The 15566-nt window shown below is 37.1% G+C and overlaps 1 protein-coding gene across 1 annotated transcript; it reads left to right on the plus strand.

Annotated features, from left to right (window-relative positions):
- The first annotated feature begins 17 nt into the window (after positions 1-17).
- On the plus strand, positions 18-2981 carry LOC5575907 (endoplasmic reticulum metallopeptidase 1). The gene is made up of 5 exons (XM_021840349.1): positions 18-133; positions 196-325; positions 390-1661; positions 1718-2221; positions 2282-2981. The coding sequence occupies exons 1-5, from the start codon at positions 57-59 to the stop codon at positions 2954-2956; spliced, it is 2658 nt and encodes an 885-aa protein (XP_021696041.1). The 5' UTR covers positions 18-56; the 3' UTR covers positions 2957-2981.
- Positions 2982-15566: the final 12585 nt, after the last annotated feature.

Consider the following 15566-nt stretch of genomic DNA (forward strand, 5'->3'; position numbering starts at 1 on the left):
ATTCATCTGAAATTTCGGCTCTCGGCCGAGTACGCTAATTAATTTGCTGGGAGTCCATGATAAGCGTGTTTACGACAAGTCGTTCAGTCCATGGTAAGTCGTTAAACGGTAAACATCCACCAAGAGGGAAGATGTAGGTGATTTTTTGGTAATTTATTAAGTGAGTCATGTTCTAAATTTCGAAGTTTTTCACAGGAAAATCTCCCGAAGTCATACAATACCGCTCTTTTGGAGCATCTTATTTCCAGCAGTAGGAATCGGTATCTACTTCCTGGTGTACTGGAATTGGTCGAACCTACCGGAGGGTATCCGTATAGCAGACGAGGTGAGATTCCTATCATAGAGACAAGCAGTCTAGCATGATGTTTGTTTTGTTCACAACCCCTTAGCCGACCGATAGACCGGTGTTCGTAGCGGAACGCGCTCACGAATACTTGCGAACGCTGACAAGTCAAGGACCACGAGTTGTGGGAAGCAACGCCAATGAGGTGTTTGCCATCAACTTCCTAGTGGAAACAATCAATAAGATAATCCAAGAAGCACACTCTTCCAATCAAGTATCCGTAGAAGTACAAGAAGCTTCCGGTAGCTACTTCTTGGACTACAAAGACTACCCAATCACCAGCTACTATCGAGGAGTGCAGAATGTCGTGGTCACACTACGGAAGAAAGACGCGCGACAGTTCAGCGGACGTTACCTGCTGCTCAACGCCCACTTTGACAGTGCTGTCACTAGTCCAGGGGCAGGTGATGATGGAACGATGACCGTAGTCTTGCTAGAAGTTCTACGTCAAATGGCGCAACACAACCTCGGACTTCACCACGGAGTCATCTTTCTTCTAAATGGGTGTGAAGAGAACACCATGCAGGGAGCACATGGCTTCGTGACCGGTCATCCTCTTGCAGCGAATGTATCCGCATTCATCAACTTAGACGTCGCCGCCAATGGAGGACGGGAAATCATGTTCCAATCGGCGCCTGATTTTCCCTTCCTAATGGAAAACTACGAAAGATTTGTGAAACGGCCGTACGCTAATGCTCTGGCTGAGGAAGTCTTCCAACTGGGATTGGTTCCTTCATTCACCGACTACGAAACCTTGTCCAACGTCGGCAAGTGGCCCGGAATGGACATTGCGCTGGCATCCTATGGTTACCTTTACCACACGGCTTACGATGCCTTCAAGACCATTTCTCCGGATACACTTCAGCACATTGGGGATAATCTACTACCACTGGTCATGGGCCTAGCCAGAACCAAAGAGTTGTTCAACATTGAACAGTTCCGAGGCAGTCCGGCGACATTCTTTGATTTCATGCATCTGTTCAAGGTGTATTACAGCGAGACAATCACTTACGTCGTCAATCTCTTAGTGGCCTTTGTCGGATTAGGCCTTATTGCTGGGACGATCGTCATGATGATTCGAATGGAAGGTGCCAAGCTGACGAAGATCTTGCTGGAATCCGGCATCACGTTGATCATTCAAACGCTATCGATTGTGGTCGGAGCAGGAGTTTGCGTAGCGATCGCTGCAATAGCGGATGCGGCGAATCGATCTATGTCATGGTTTTCAACAACTTGGCTACTATTTGGACTGTATTTTATACCGTTCATAGCCTGTCTGACTTTGGGTCCGTGGCTGTATTTGCGTTTCCGTAAACTGGTAAACTTGTGTCTTTTTATACCTTTCTTACGCAACTCACTCTTATTTCTTTGCAGGAATTCCTCCACAATCAGGGTCGTATTCTACTGTTCCTCCATGCACAATGTTTCATCTACATTGCTCTTTTAGTGACGCTGACCGTCGGTAGAGTTCGCTCTGCATATCTCCTCCTCTTTCCGGTTATTTTCCACTCCCTGTCGACCATCGTGAACATGATCATAAAGTTCAAACTGCACATCTGGGTCTACATTCAACTGATCGGACAAATCATCCCAGTTTTCTACTTCTGCTCGCTCACTGTGACGGTGTTTGCAGTCTTTATTCCCATGACCGGCCGCGGGGATGCCTCAACTAATCCAGACCTCATGATGGCTCTCTTCAGCGTTCTGATGACCCTTCTATTAGTTGGGTTGTCTGTTCCACTAATGGTTCTGCTTCGCAAGGTACGCTATTTCTACATTCTACTCGGAGCATTATTTGTAGCAACAGTCATTCTGATGATCACTCCGGTTGGATTTCCATTCCGCGACGGAACGTCACCTCAGAGATATTACATCTTCGTAAGTCCTTTTCAATGTTGCGCAAAGAAATATGTATTCTAACACCTCAATGATTTCTAGCACCAACATCGAAACTTCTACCACCAAAACGGATCGATTCGACGTTCGCACGACAACTACTTCCTGTACCCGCAAGATCGCCACACCCCGCGCTATCTATTCAACGAAGTTTCCATCTGGCGAGACCGAGCTCAGCCTATCATGGCCGAATGTGAAGAAGAGCTGTACTGCGGTTTTCCACTCTACATCAACCGCTACCATCGGCAGCGCGAAAACAGCTACTGGATGACTAGCCTTTCCCAACCAGTCTTCCCCGATCCGGTTAACCTTAGGCTTCTGGAGAAACAAGACCTATCCGCCAAGGTTCGTCGCTTCCGGTTCACCATCGAAGGACCTACGCTTATGGGATTCTACGTATCCCCCTTACCTGGCCATCGCCTCAAAGCGTGGACCTTCAGCGAAGAGATACCCCCAAGCGGCACTCCGTGGAACGGACAATCCGTACACTACGTCAACTACGTTCAGGCCAAATCTCGCAGTCCTCACGAGTTCTACTTCGACATCGAAGCACCCTCCACCCTGACCGATGAACCGGTAGTAATGCTCTCCATTCATGCCAACTACATGTACCACGAGCAGTACCGCACGGAAGAATTCCAAAACTTACTCAAGCAAATGCCCTCGTATGCTCACACCGTTGCCTATCCCAATTATTTGGAAAATAGAGAATTTTAATACTGAATAAATCTTTGATTACACATTAGGGTGTCCCAGAAAAAATGTTCGAAAAGTCATTGCTCAATCCTAGAATGAAGGAATTGTTTAAAACATTGTTGTATAACAAACCAATTTTCTGAAAAATCGGCTCCTCCGGATCAATTTATGGAAAATGGTAATTTTCTATGAAAATTGTCATTTTTCGACAAAAATGATGAAAATTGTCATGTATTAACGTTTTGTGCATATGTTTTCAACGTCTACTACAGACAACTCTCCCTTACTTGATATTCGGGCACTCGATATCAAGTTAGAGATCAATAGTAAAATTTGGTTGACTGTATCTATTGACTGATTGTGGACTAGAGAAGATAGTGTACCAAATTTAATACTAATAATGCACCTATTATAGTGAAATCACTGCACATTGGTCTAGAGACGTTCCGATACTTTCGATATATCGGAATATCGATATTTTGCTTTCGATATTCGATATTATGGTATCGATATTTCCTATTCAATATATCGGTGGTATCGATATTTCTTTCCGATATATCGTAAACCAATATTTGAATAACAACTGTAGGGTTTTCTCGTAAAACAATTGATTTTGAATATTTGAAAGCAGTTCGCATATTAATTGTTAAATGATGTTAAGTGATGTAATTTCCGATTCAAGGAATTGTTCGTGAATCGAAGGAAACTCAACATCAGGTAACAAAGCGATACAAGAATACAAGAAAAGTCGAGTCTAGTACACGACACTGAAGACGGCCTTACAGTTGAGGTGGAAATACTCGTTGACGCGTTACGCTGTCAAAGGATACAAACTCTAGTCGAATTAAATAGTATAGTAAGGACTGTTCATTTTATAAAGTGGACACCTTGTGCATGTTGTATCTTCTAAATTAATCAATGAACTTTCAATCGGTTTTCTGTACATCGTTCGACTAGTATTGTACAATGTTGTAATAATAAAATATTCTCCAAAATAATTTAATTGCACACGAATATGGAACAACGTTTAGAACGGTCGATTTTTTGAAATTATCAAAATCAATGATTGTTAGAAATTGGCTGGAAAATTCGACAATCTATATTTTTTATTTTCAAAAAAGGCTTTTTCTTCGAAAACATCAATCAGAAGCCTAATGGAAAAAAAATCATGTTAATTTTGGTGCAACAATTTTACAGATATAATAAAATAATTTTTCCCAGATATATTTGGAGGAAAATATTTTAAATTTGAGTAGATTTGTTTTGGTAATAATATTAAAAATAACTTACGCCTTCATACAGTTACTTAATTAGTCCCCACGCATGGGCGTAAATAGCCATCAGACTTGAGGGGGGCCACGGCCCATTCTCATGAGAGATTAAAGTCGTAAAGAATTTAGATAACTTAACAATGCTGTTTCGATAATATTTGTGAACCGATAATAGTGGCGCACTTTCATACAGAGGTAGATCAAAACCTATAATTCGTCCAAAACCGACTGATCAACCTTCTTAGATACCAAATGTCACTTTTATAGAAAAATAGTAAACATTTATTTTAAAATCTATTTTTTCGTTTTATATTGCCAAGATGGCGTATTCAACCCAATCTTATAAATCTCGAATAGAATACAACGATTTAAAAGCAGATTATAATCAGGATTTACCTTTCCAATTCGATTTGAACTAGATGTTTGCAAAGTTATAAAACAAGATAAATATTTAAATCTATCACCCAAGAGTGCTTCGTGAAGCCCAAGCAGGACAGTTCGGTTTTGCGTCGTCCGATAGTTTTGGCTCACGGTTTCGCGCATGTTTTCGTCGCCGGAGATTTTTTTTTCCTGTTCTGGAGCGTCTTGCTGGGTAGTGCTTCGAAGTGACAGGCAGCACATAAATTTAGAGAATCAATCCGGTGAGTTTGTTCCAGTATGATACTTTTTCTTTTGTGAGCCTTCCGGATCGTTTTTGTCCGCGTCGTGGAACTTCTGATCGTTTCTTGAACGGAAAATGTTATTTTCGGAGTTTGATAATTATGTTCAGATTGCGCATTCTGTCCGGGCGGGTGTTACGCAACTAACAATCGGTTGTGGATGCTTTTTAACCGTTCGATGACCCTGGAGGGATCGATTCTGCTTTTCGTATAATTTTGAGCAGAAAAACCGACTGTGTTATCCTAGGGTGTTTAGTTCGAACGCGCTTCCTTTCGTTTTTCGATTATCTAAAAATACAGTACCACCCAGTACAGTTTTTCAATGGGCACAGTACAGTTTTTGAATAGGCGTGATTTTTTTTTTACGCGTATCGTTATTTTATACAATCCGATGACCCTGGAGGGATCGGTGTTGCTTTTTACTGGTTATTGAGCAAAAATATTACTGCACAATCGACAAGCATTTCGCGAAATACTATTTACACTATAAATAAGCTCTTTTGATTGCCGGCATTCAAAAGATTAATTTGAAAACGCTCATACAACAAATATTTATGGTCTATCGCCAGCTTTCTAGGCGAATCCTGACAATATACCTTCCCCAACCTCCAACTCCGTAGCACTTATGAGGGTGTCGCTGAGTCGGTGGCCTCTCATTAAGTAAGTGCTACATCAACATTTCCTTCCCCTATCCCAAGTTACGGTAAAGATGGGCGTGGCCGGGAATAGCGATATTCATGCTTTTAGTATTCTTGTTTATGATTTGAACAAGGTATACTCCCCTGCTTTGTTCTTGAAAGTAGTCAGGATGAGATTATTAAAAAGAAACATGAATGTTGCTAGTATCCAATCTACGAAGTATACCGTAACTACGCTAATGCTAACGCTAAGATAAATATTTAAATCTATCACCCAAGCTTTTGGGAAAAAAATGCTTGCTAGTTTGAAAATATGGATTATTGTTGCTCAACATTTCTATAGCAAACGAACCATTTCTCTTAACCCCTCGAAAACAAAATTTGTACATAGGATTGAATAATACCTTTTTTGTTAGAGTTAAAAACTTTAAATCCTAAACCTGCTTGGCTACCATCATATTGAAGGATTTAAGTTTTTTTTTATTCAAATAAATCTGTCGTCAGCAAACTTGTACGATAACAGTTGTTTGAAGAAAACAGAATGGAAGGTATTTTGCTCATGGATTTATTAATATCCAATCATAGTAAGGCATAGCAAAAGTTCGACCTTAGTGGTATAATCAACATTTTTATAAAAACAATAGCAGTTGAAAATAAGTACAATACAGTGAACCTTCAACGAATTCGGTATAATTTCGCTGATTGTCTTAAACAAACTTTTGCCCCATCGATGGGGTTCGACACTTTTACGACAGACATTTTTTATATAAACTTATGTTTACATATAAATACACTCTAATTTTCCATCAAAAAATTGCCCAAATCCCAAAAAAAAACGTTTTTTGCAAAACTAGGTGACATGTTGGTGATTTTTTTTCGCACTATCAGGTAAATTTTGCTAAACTTGAAGATAATATGTGAATTGGGGGTATTTTTTTAAATTTCTCTGCTAGATTATAAGGGTCGAACTTTTGGCCCGCTGATTTGAACTTTTGCCACACTATGGGCCAAAAATTGATTCCAAGCAATTATGTAGTGACTAATACACCTCAAAGCATCCTTATGATGCATAACAACACCCTTACATAAAAAATCAAAGAAGATTTTATCCTTATTTATTTCCATGCAATGAAAGTTTGATCAAAAACTATAATGTTTACGTCAAAAAACAACTAATAGCCATTATTTTTCCAAATCTCAATCGATTCTTATGATATTTGTAGTGAAAGTCTCTTACTTGAACACTATGGCATTTATAAGCACTATGGCATTTGAGCTAGAAATCCTAAACATTCGATATCTTATCATTAATCTAGATACAAGTTTTATCTATTTTTCTTACAAATAACACAACGTCTTCTAATTACAGAAATTTTACATGAATGCTTATATATTTATAACGAAAAAAACATCTCTGTACTGAATTGATGTGGAGACGGACCTAGTGTAGAACACACGTCGAGGGCCTGGGATCGAATCCCATTCTGGAGATAGTCACTTATGACTTAAAAATTTATAGTGGCGACTTCATTTGGAAGGGAAGTGAAGCTTTTGCTCTTAAATGAACTAGTCCAGGGTTGAAAATCTCGTTAATAAAGACAAACAAAAAAAATTAGTGTCCATATAAACTACGTAAGACGCCAAAAAAAAAGTGGCACAAGGAAAAATAATAAAAATAAATAAAAATAAGGGCCATACTATAAACACTTATAGAAGAATTAAAAGCGTGTCTTTTAATAATCTTCAGTATGAATGAGGTTTTACGTTTATTCTACAGAAACAAATAGTAACATGGTCTTATTATCTTTTCAATCTTAAAACTTCAGAAAATTGGTATCAACATAACATTAAAAAAAATGTTGCGGCATCTACGATTTTACACGGTTCGATGTGGTTTCTTGTACGCATTTACCACTATTTTACTATATGTAAAGGAATTTCAATGTTCACAGTTTTGCTGTCACACTTGAATGCAACTGCTTCACTGTCGTCTACTTACTAGCAGTTTATATCTGTTCCCGACGTCTCGGAGACAAATTTATCGAATGGCTCAGAAAAATGAATATGAAACATTTAAAAGTTCGTGAAAAGTGTATACAAACTAAAGTTCGCTTACTGCACCACTGTTTATTTTTCCTGATTTTTTTATGTAAAATTTTACCATAACTCTCATACACAAACATTTCTAAGTAACAACGATTCGTTCTAGATAATTGATCACAAAATATCGCAGCTTTTTTTCAAATATGAAAAGACTTTGGTTTTCTTACTAACTATATCACTACAAATGGATCAAGCCAGTTCTTATAATTCCAAAATATTACATATTGCTGTTTGATACTGAAAACTATTTTCAACTGTTTTGTCACTTCTTCTCCATTTTTTTTTCGGGGGGGTCAAGCCCATGGTTCGGGGGGGGGGGGGCCAGCACAAGCACAATCGAAGAACAATTGCTTTATTTTTAGAAGACCTTTCAAAGCACAATGACAATAATCAAAATTGGCAACACTGCTGTAATAATATCGATTTTATTTTCCACATTTTATTTTCATTATTCATTACTCTGAGACTACCAATTTAAATATTCGGAGCAAAACATTTACAATTTGCTGTAGATCGATAAATATGCGTACATGGTTTTAAAAGTATGAGATTTTTTAGTAAAACGACTATAAAAAGTAAAATTTATACTTGACTGCGGTTTAAACTCACGATTTAGCTTTCGTTTATACAAATATAGTTTCTTTAGTTATCTAAAACAATTTTTAACTCGCTCTTTACTTTTCTCTTTTGCTGGAAGTGAAAGGATGATGTATCAACAAATTTGGGCATAAATGGATAAATCTCTGAAGTTAATGTCAGTGAATGGTGAAACATAATTCATTTTTTCAAAGCTACACCTTAAGTAGAATAGTAAAGGATTCAAACATCCAACTTGTTCAAACAAAATTAGGATTTTTGTTTTAGGAAAAATAATATTAAACTTTGACAATTAGCTTTTCTTGAGAGTTTTTAGAAAAACTGTTTAGCTCTTCAACAAGAAGCATTTTCTAAGATCTTATATTTTCATAGCATTGTAGAATGATAGTTGAACACTGCACAGAAAACCGATTACGATTTTATCAATAAATAAAAAAGATACATATAGCATAAACAAAGTGTCCACATTATTAAATGAACAGTCCTTACTAAATTCGTTTTTTCATCTACTTAAGAATATTGCGCTTTTCAAATATATCAAATGATATTGCGATATATCGATACTTTGATTCAATATATCGATGGTATCGATACTTCGATTCGATAATCGTATCGATACAAATATCGATACTTCGCAATATCGGAACGTCCCTACATTGGTCCCAAAGCCATATCTAGGAAGACACAAATGATTGCGCCTAAACCGTCAATTTTAGATATATGGTGTCTTCGGCAAAGTTTCTCCATATTTTTCAGACATTTTTTTCAGAGATGTGAAATTAGGGTGGCCCACATGGTTTACGAGATCAGCACATAAACTTTTTTGCTGACGCATTTAGGACTACACAATGTTCTACATTGTTTTAGAACAACCGATTTGGAGCAACTTTGCCGAAGAACCCAAATTTCTATCTCTTATGGTTCGCGATTTATGATTTTTTTTAACAAAAAAGTTAGGGTGGTACTGAAAAATCAGTTTTTTCTTGATAACTTTTTATACGATAATTTCTCGCAAAAACTTTGTTCCGAGCACTTTTAGATGATCTTTTGATTGCGCAACTTTTTGCCGAAGAAACTACTGTTCTATCTCTTATGGTTACAGAGTTATCAGAAATTTTCTTCGAAAAAATGGTTGTTTTCAAATGCCGATATCTCCGAAAGACGCAAACGGATTTTCAATCTTTTGTAGGCATTAGAAAGATTATTTCTTTCTCTGTTTATGGTGAAAAAAACTGTGAGGACGTTTTTTGTTTGAAAAGATTGACAAAATTTTGAAAATAATATGTTTTTCAACCGAAAATTGTCTATAACTTGAAAAATATTCGAGATAGCTCTTTTATGCCTTCAGCAAAAATGTGCAAAATTGAAAGTTCTGATAGTGCTTCATACAAGGTATTCATAAAAAATCAACGCTTACACATATACTCACCATAAACCGAATTTTATATGGTAAAGAAAGCGAAAAAAAGAGATATTTGCTAGAACAATCGAAATAACTGTATGTATGTCATTTAAAATTGAATACACATGTATTGATATCGATCAAAGTAAGCGGAATCTAAGGAGTTGAAAAAAGGAAAATTATTTGCTGAAGCAGTTTTCAAGTGACTAAGGCCCACCTTCTGGTTCATTAACTTAGACAGATATTTGGGATTTATATCTGGCTCTTGTTCAAGATTCATGCATTGTTCAACAGGTGAATGCTGCCTGACTAATTCGTTGTAGCAGATTTATTGGATTTGATTGAATTGAATGAGTTAAGTTGGATGCACAGATAGAATAATTGCAGATACTTCTATATTTCTATGGGAGGATATCACGAGAAGTAACGTATTGTAATTTGAAGAAATTCTTCAAAGTATACGTTTTGTTATCGTTTGGGGTTGATAATATAATAAACGGAACCGGTATTGAACGCATGACCTTCTGCTTAGTAAGCCGAAGCGGTAGCAATTTATAACTAACCACGGCATAGGTTAGCTGGACAAACATTAAGTCGTGTGAAATAACAAGACATCGTTTATGGATAAATGTTCCATGGATCACTGTTAAAACTGCTTCAGCAACTAACTTTCCCTAACTCCAAACATTTCGCTTACTGTGATCGATCTTATTTTATTACATATATTTTCAATTTTAAATGACTTTACATACAGTTATTCCGGTTGTTCCAGCAAATATCTCTTTTTTTCGCTTTCTTTACCATACAAAATTCGGTTTATGGTGAATATATCTTTAAGCAATGATTTTTTATGAATTCTTTGTATAAAGCACTTTCAGAACATTCAATTTTGCACATTTTTGCTGAAAGAGCTATTTCGAATATTTTTCAAGTTAGAGACAATTTTCGGTTGAAAAACATATTATTTTCAAAATTGTGTCAATCTTTTCAAACAAAAAACGTTCTCACAGTTTTTTTCACCATAAACAGAGAAAGAAATAATCTTTCTAATGCCTACAAAAGATTGAAAATCCGTTTGCGTCTTTCGGAGATATCGGCATTTGAAAACAACCATTTTTTCGAAGAAAATTTCTGATAACTCTGTAACCATAAGAGATAGAACAGTAGTTTCTTCGGCAAAAAGTTGCGCAATCAAAAGATCATCTAAAAGTGCTCGGAACAAAGTTTTTGCGAAAAATTATCGTATAAAAAGTTATCAAGAAAAATCTGATTTTTAGTACCACCCTAACTTTTTTGTTAAAAAAAATCATAACTCGCGAACCATAAGAGATAGAAATTTGGGTTCTTCGGCAAAGTTGCTCCAAATCGGTTGTTCTAAAACATTGTAGAACATTGTGTAGTCCTAAATGCGTCAGCAAAAAAGTTTATGTGCTGATCTCGTAAACCATGTGGGCCACCCTAATTTCACATCTCTGAAAAAGATGTCTGAAAAATATGGAGAAACTTTGCCGAAGACACCATATATCTAAAATTGACGGTTTAGGCGCAATCATTTGTGTCTTCCTAGATATGGCTTTGGGACCAATGTGCACTGTAATCACGGCTTAAATCTTGATGTGAAATTGAGAAAAATGAACATAATCCACACACTTCGAATGCACATTTTTATTTTATTTCGCTTCGTCATCACTCGGCTGTCGAACAAAGTAGCCCCACGGTGCGTATCCATGGAAATGATCGTATGGGCCGCGGAAGACTCGAATTTCCACACGCTTCAGTGGTTGCTGCGATTCGCCAAACGTCCGTAACGGCGACGATCGATGGGCACGCGTCGAGATACTGGCGCAGCTCACTAAATTCGTGCAAAAGTACCACCACGCCACGCCAAGCAACTGAAAGTCAAAAGTAATGTGAAATTGTCTATCGTATCTGCTGTCTAATAAACTCTTACCGCGCTCAATCGCAAGATGTGATGTCGGCGAAATTCCATCTCACTGAGTAAGGTATATCTGTCTATTGAGACAATAACGGGCAAATGACGCTGATTTTGAACGAAACGATCGTTTTATTGCTGTCTACTAAAATAAGAATTCACATAATTTTCCGGGGAGAACGGTAACCAATTGAGTGTCAATTCAGGTGGAAAATTATTCGATAGGAAAAAAATGTGATCTAACCATTTGGGTAAGTGCTACTGTTTTAGATTAGTAGGGGTAGTTGGGGCGGTTTGGCCAATGGGGTGGAATGAGCACCCCTTGAAAACTGCATAAATTGTTGAAATTTTAGCTGAAATAACATGCAACCCCAAAGGTGATGAGGAAATGCAGCAATAGGCATGTTATAAGTCTGTGTTCGAAACTCAAAGAAAAATAAATAGATGATGTTCGAAAAAACTGCCCATATTGCCCCGAATGGCTCTTTCAAAATTCATCATTTCAGAATGATGATGTTTGACTGTTAGAATGTTCTTAAAAAATTATATCGTCTTGCACGGAGTGTTTCTAAATACTAATAACTTTCAGACGACTCGAAAAATGACACATTTTGCAAAATCAATCATTCATCTACGTACTTTATAAGACAACGGAAATCATGCGGATCTAGTGTATTCATCTAATAATTGTTGGAAATCATGCAAACATTCGAAAAATTCATAATATTTTCATCACTTTTATCGGCTTTTTCATAAGGTGGCCAAACTGCCCCACTTTCCCCTATTTCAATACAGAAAGGTGATAAAGCATGGAAGGGTGGAATGACAAATCAATCAATTCCATCGCCCTTAGCTTTTTTTTCGACTAGCTCGGCTGTGCGAATCTCGGTTTTTCAATTTTAACCGAGATTCAGCTAACAAATTGCCTGGTTGTTTAACAACGAAGCAGAATTTACTGATGCTCGACTTTTAGTCACTGAGATCTTATCAAATCTGTTTGACGACTACTCGGCTAGCAAATCTCAGTTTAAATAAGCCTAGATTTAGCATTCTCAATCGAGTGTGATTGATAATCACATAACGTCATTCAAAAACATCAGGTGAGACCATGATTTGTTATTCCCTGCTTTATCGAAAAGTAATTAGCAACGTATTTAGGTGTCGCAACCAACTTTTCTATGATTCTCAGTGATATGTAAAGGGATTATTGGGACAGTATCGCCAATGGGGTGAAATGAGTACCTGTTGAAAATCGCATAATTTTTTGAAATTTCATTTAAACCGGCATGCCGACGGGGCAGGGAACGACATTAAATTTAGAATTTTCAAAAGCAGGATTTTCGCTCATAATCAAGTGAGTTTTAAAAAATGTGTTCACAGTATTCTATTCTCCAACTGACCACAGTGAACATTTTTTCATCGAATAAATATCCATTTTGAAGAAAAAATCTGCCTTTGAAGCTTCGATGATGACGATGAATACGATGACAGATTTTCGAACATTGCACAGTGGCGGGCTTTCATACAAAGGTCGGACAAAACCTCAAATGCGTCTCAAATCGCTTGATAATGGTAATCTATTAAATATCTTGGATTCCTATTATCATCCCGTTGGAAATTACTGCTAAATTCAAAATTCGATTTTCTAGTGAAATTTTTTTTTTTTTGCCCAATTCAAATTGCCGTTCTGAAATGAAAAATCGATTTAGTTTAGAACGGAACGTGTAGAATTTCGTCTGCGAAACACGTAGGATTGATAAAGTAAGTTTGTTCACTTTTCTGACTTGAGTCTGTTTGAATAAGTCTTCGAGAATTCTATTTTTAGATCTGATGCTACACTGTCTCTTTGTGCTCTCTACTTTTCGCAGGTAGATTGAAGAGCACGCAGGGATGCTTTCACAGTCCAAGAGAGGTTCATTTGTTCAGCCGTTTTTGTCGATTACCGTGTATCTAGGTGCAAGGTCAGATCAAAGACAAATTAAAGACCTCCATGTCCCTTGCAGTTGCCCAACATTTTATGGCTCATAAGGTAATCTAGAATGCCGTGAAAAGTGTACTGCGATCTGTCAAACTTGGGTACCTTTTGTACTAACGAGGGACAAAATGCAGTACTAGAAGTGGTACCCAATCTGAGCCCGAGTGTGACGGACCTGGTCAGATGTCTGTCCACTTTCAGACAGCCGTGATGTTGCACGGATGGGTTCGTGTAGTTATTGAGCGGACTGACGAAGTTTTTTATTGAGAGGGCTGGGAATCAAACCCATGACAAACCGCTAATAAAGCGAACGTGTAGCCAACTACGCCACGTTGCCCCCAATCTAGTGAAATTTGCCTCCAATCGAAAAAAAGCTAATATTACACAAAAATAGTTGTAATTCAGAAATTTGTGTATAAACCTAAACTAGAGATACATGTTTAAGTTTCTTGTAGTAATTTCAGCATAGTTTTAAGTGAGTTTTTACACATTATACAGATTTGAATGATAAAATAGATAAATTATAATGGAAAATGAAATTGGAATTTTCACCTCTAGGGGCAAAGAGGGGCAAAAAAAAAGTATTGCACTTCAGAAAGTATGGATGATTTGCTGCTTCATAGTGAGTGACTCATTCTCTCGAAACACTTCACATAAAATGGACGAAGTTTTGAATATTCATCAAAATTTTCGAGAAGGATTGCAAAAAAACAGTTTTTGCTACAACTAACAGCTTAATGTGTTAAAATTTAAGTTTTTATAACCAACTCGAAGGTTTAAAACTACGCTTTCAGATAATGCCTATCGAGCTTAAATCGTTGCGATGCTGCCAAAAATCGCTAAATAAAACAGATCAATCTCAAATTTTGAGAAATCGTCACTCAATAGTATAAAAGTGTATAGAAAATATTAACAAGCGATTTTGAGAACATGAATTTTCGAGGTTTTGTCTGGCCATGCGCCACTGTGCGTTGAAGCTGACAAGTCTATTGGTCGGTGTTCAGGCAGACCAAGTGTTTTTTTAATGACTTCATGAAAACATGTCTTAAGCAAAACAACAAAACATAATCTTTTTGATCAATAATATTGATGCTTTCATTCAATTTTAATCAGATAATACATCAATATTAACTTGGAACTCCTGCAAACGCAAACCGTTTTATTTTAACTGCTGAATCTTTCATAGTTATCTATCCTATTTGGAAACTATCAATACATATAAAAAATGTATTAAAATGATTTTTTTTTTGCAATTTCTCATCGTAATAGGCTGATACCGAATCCATGGTAGAATTAAGAACAGCACCAACAATTTTCAACCGACTATAAAAATCTGTTAAGTTTACTATAATCTGGTGAAAATCACTGAGCAGTGCAGTAAATTTGACTATGTCCATAGTATCATCCACTTTTTTGACCCATAACGCGGGTAGATCACCTTTTCATGGTGCGTTATGGGGTAAAGATCTACCAATGAAACCTAGTCCTGACTGCTTCAAACGAAGAGAACAGGATGCTATAGTAATCAAAGGAACACTATTAGTCCTTGTTACATTTTAAACCTTGTTAAAAGTGACAAGTCTCGGTTTTCCAGTAGCCGAGAATGACCTTAAGACATCGATAAAAATGAGTCGAAATCAACAAGTTGTTTTCTAATCTTTTATTTATTGTTCTCTAGTTTGAAGAAGTAAGGACTAGGATTCTGATGCATGGACAATATCGGTGTCACTTCCCGACTTTATCAAGGGATCCGATTTTGCTTAGCTTAGCTTAGCTTAGCTTAGCTTAGCTTAGCTTAGACTGACTACACATATCAATGGTTGCTATTCCGTGATTGACCGAAGTCAGTGAAAATGCACAAAGAATCAACTAGAAGTTTGACTGGGATTGGCCATAATCTTCTTCAGTGTGCATAATTCAGTGCCTCTATTTATACAGGGTCAATAACGGCGCCGGCCACGTCCTTGCAGTCAGGTGGGATTGAGGGAAGGAATGTTAGTGTGTAACCTTTGCTATTTGGAGACCGTGTTTGCCTCTGCATCTCCACAAAGGT

Source organism: Aedes aegypti, chromosome 2, assembly GCF_002204515.2.
Source record: "Aedes aegypti strain LVP_AGWG chromosome 2, AaegL5.0 Primary Assembly, whole genome shotgun sequence".
In the NCBI taxonomy this organism is placed as follows: Eukaryota; Metazoa; Arthropoda; class Insecta; order Diptera; family Culicidae; genus Aedes; species Aedes aegypti.

What these genes read in the sequence shown, in the direction of transcription:
- LOC5575907 (XM_021840349.1), top strand. Translation starts at nt 57, where the DNA reads ATGATAAGCGTGTTTACGACAAGTCGTTCAGTCCATGGTAAGTCGTTA. An exon ending in CATCCACCAAGAGGGAAGAT is followed by an intron (nt 134 to 195) that starts GTAGGTGATTTT and finishes AGTTTTTCACAG; the next exon opens with GAAAATCTCCCGAAGTCATA. An exon ending in ATTTGCGTTTCCGTAAACTG is followed by an intron (nt 1,662 to 1,717) that starts GTAAACTTGTGT and finishes ATTTCTTTGCAG; the next exon opens with GAATTCCTCCACAATCAGGG.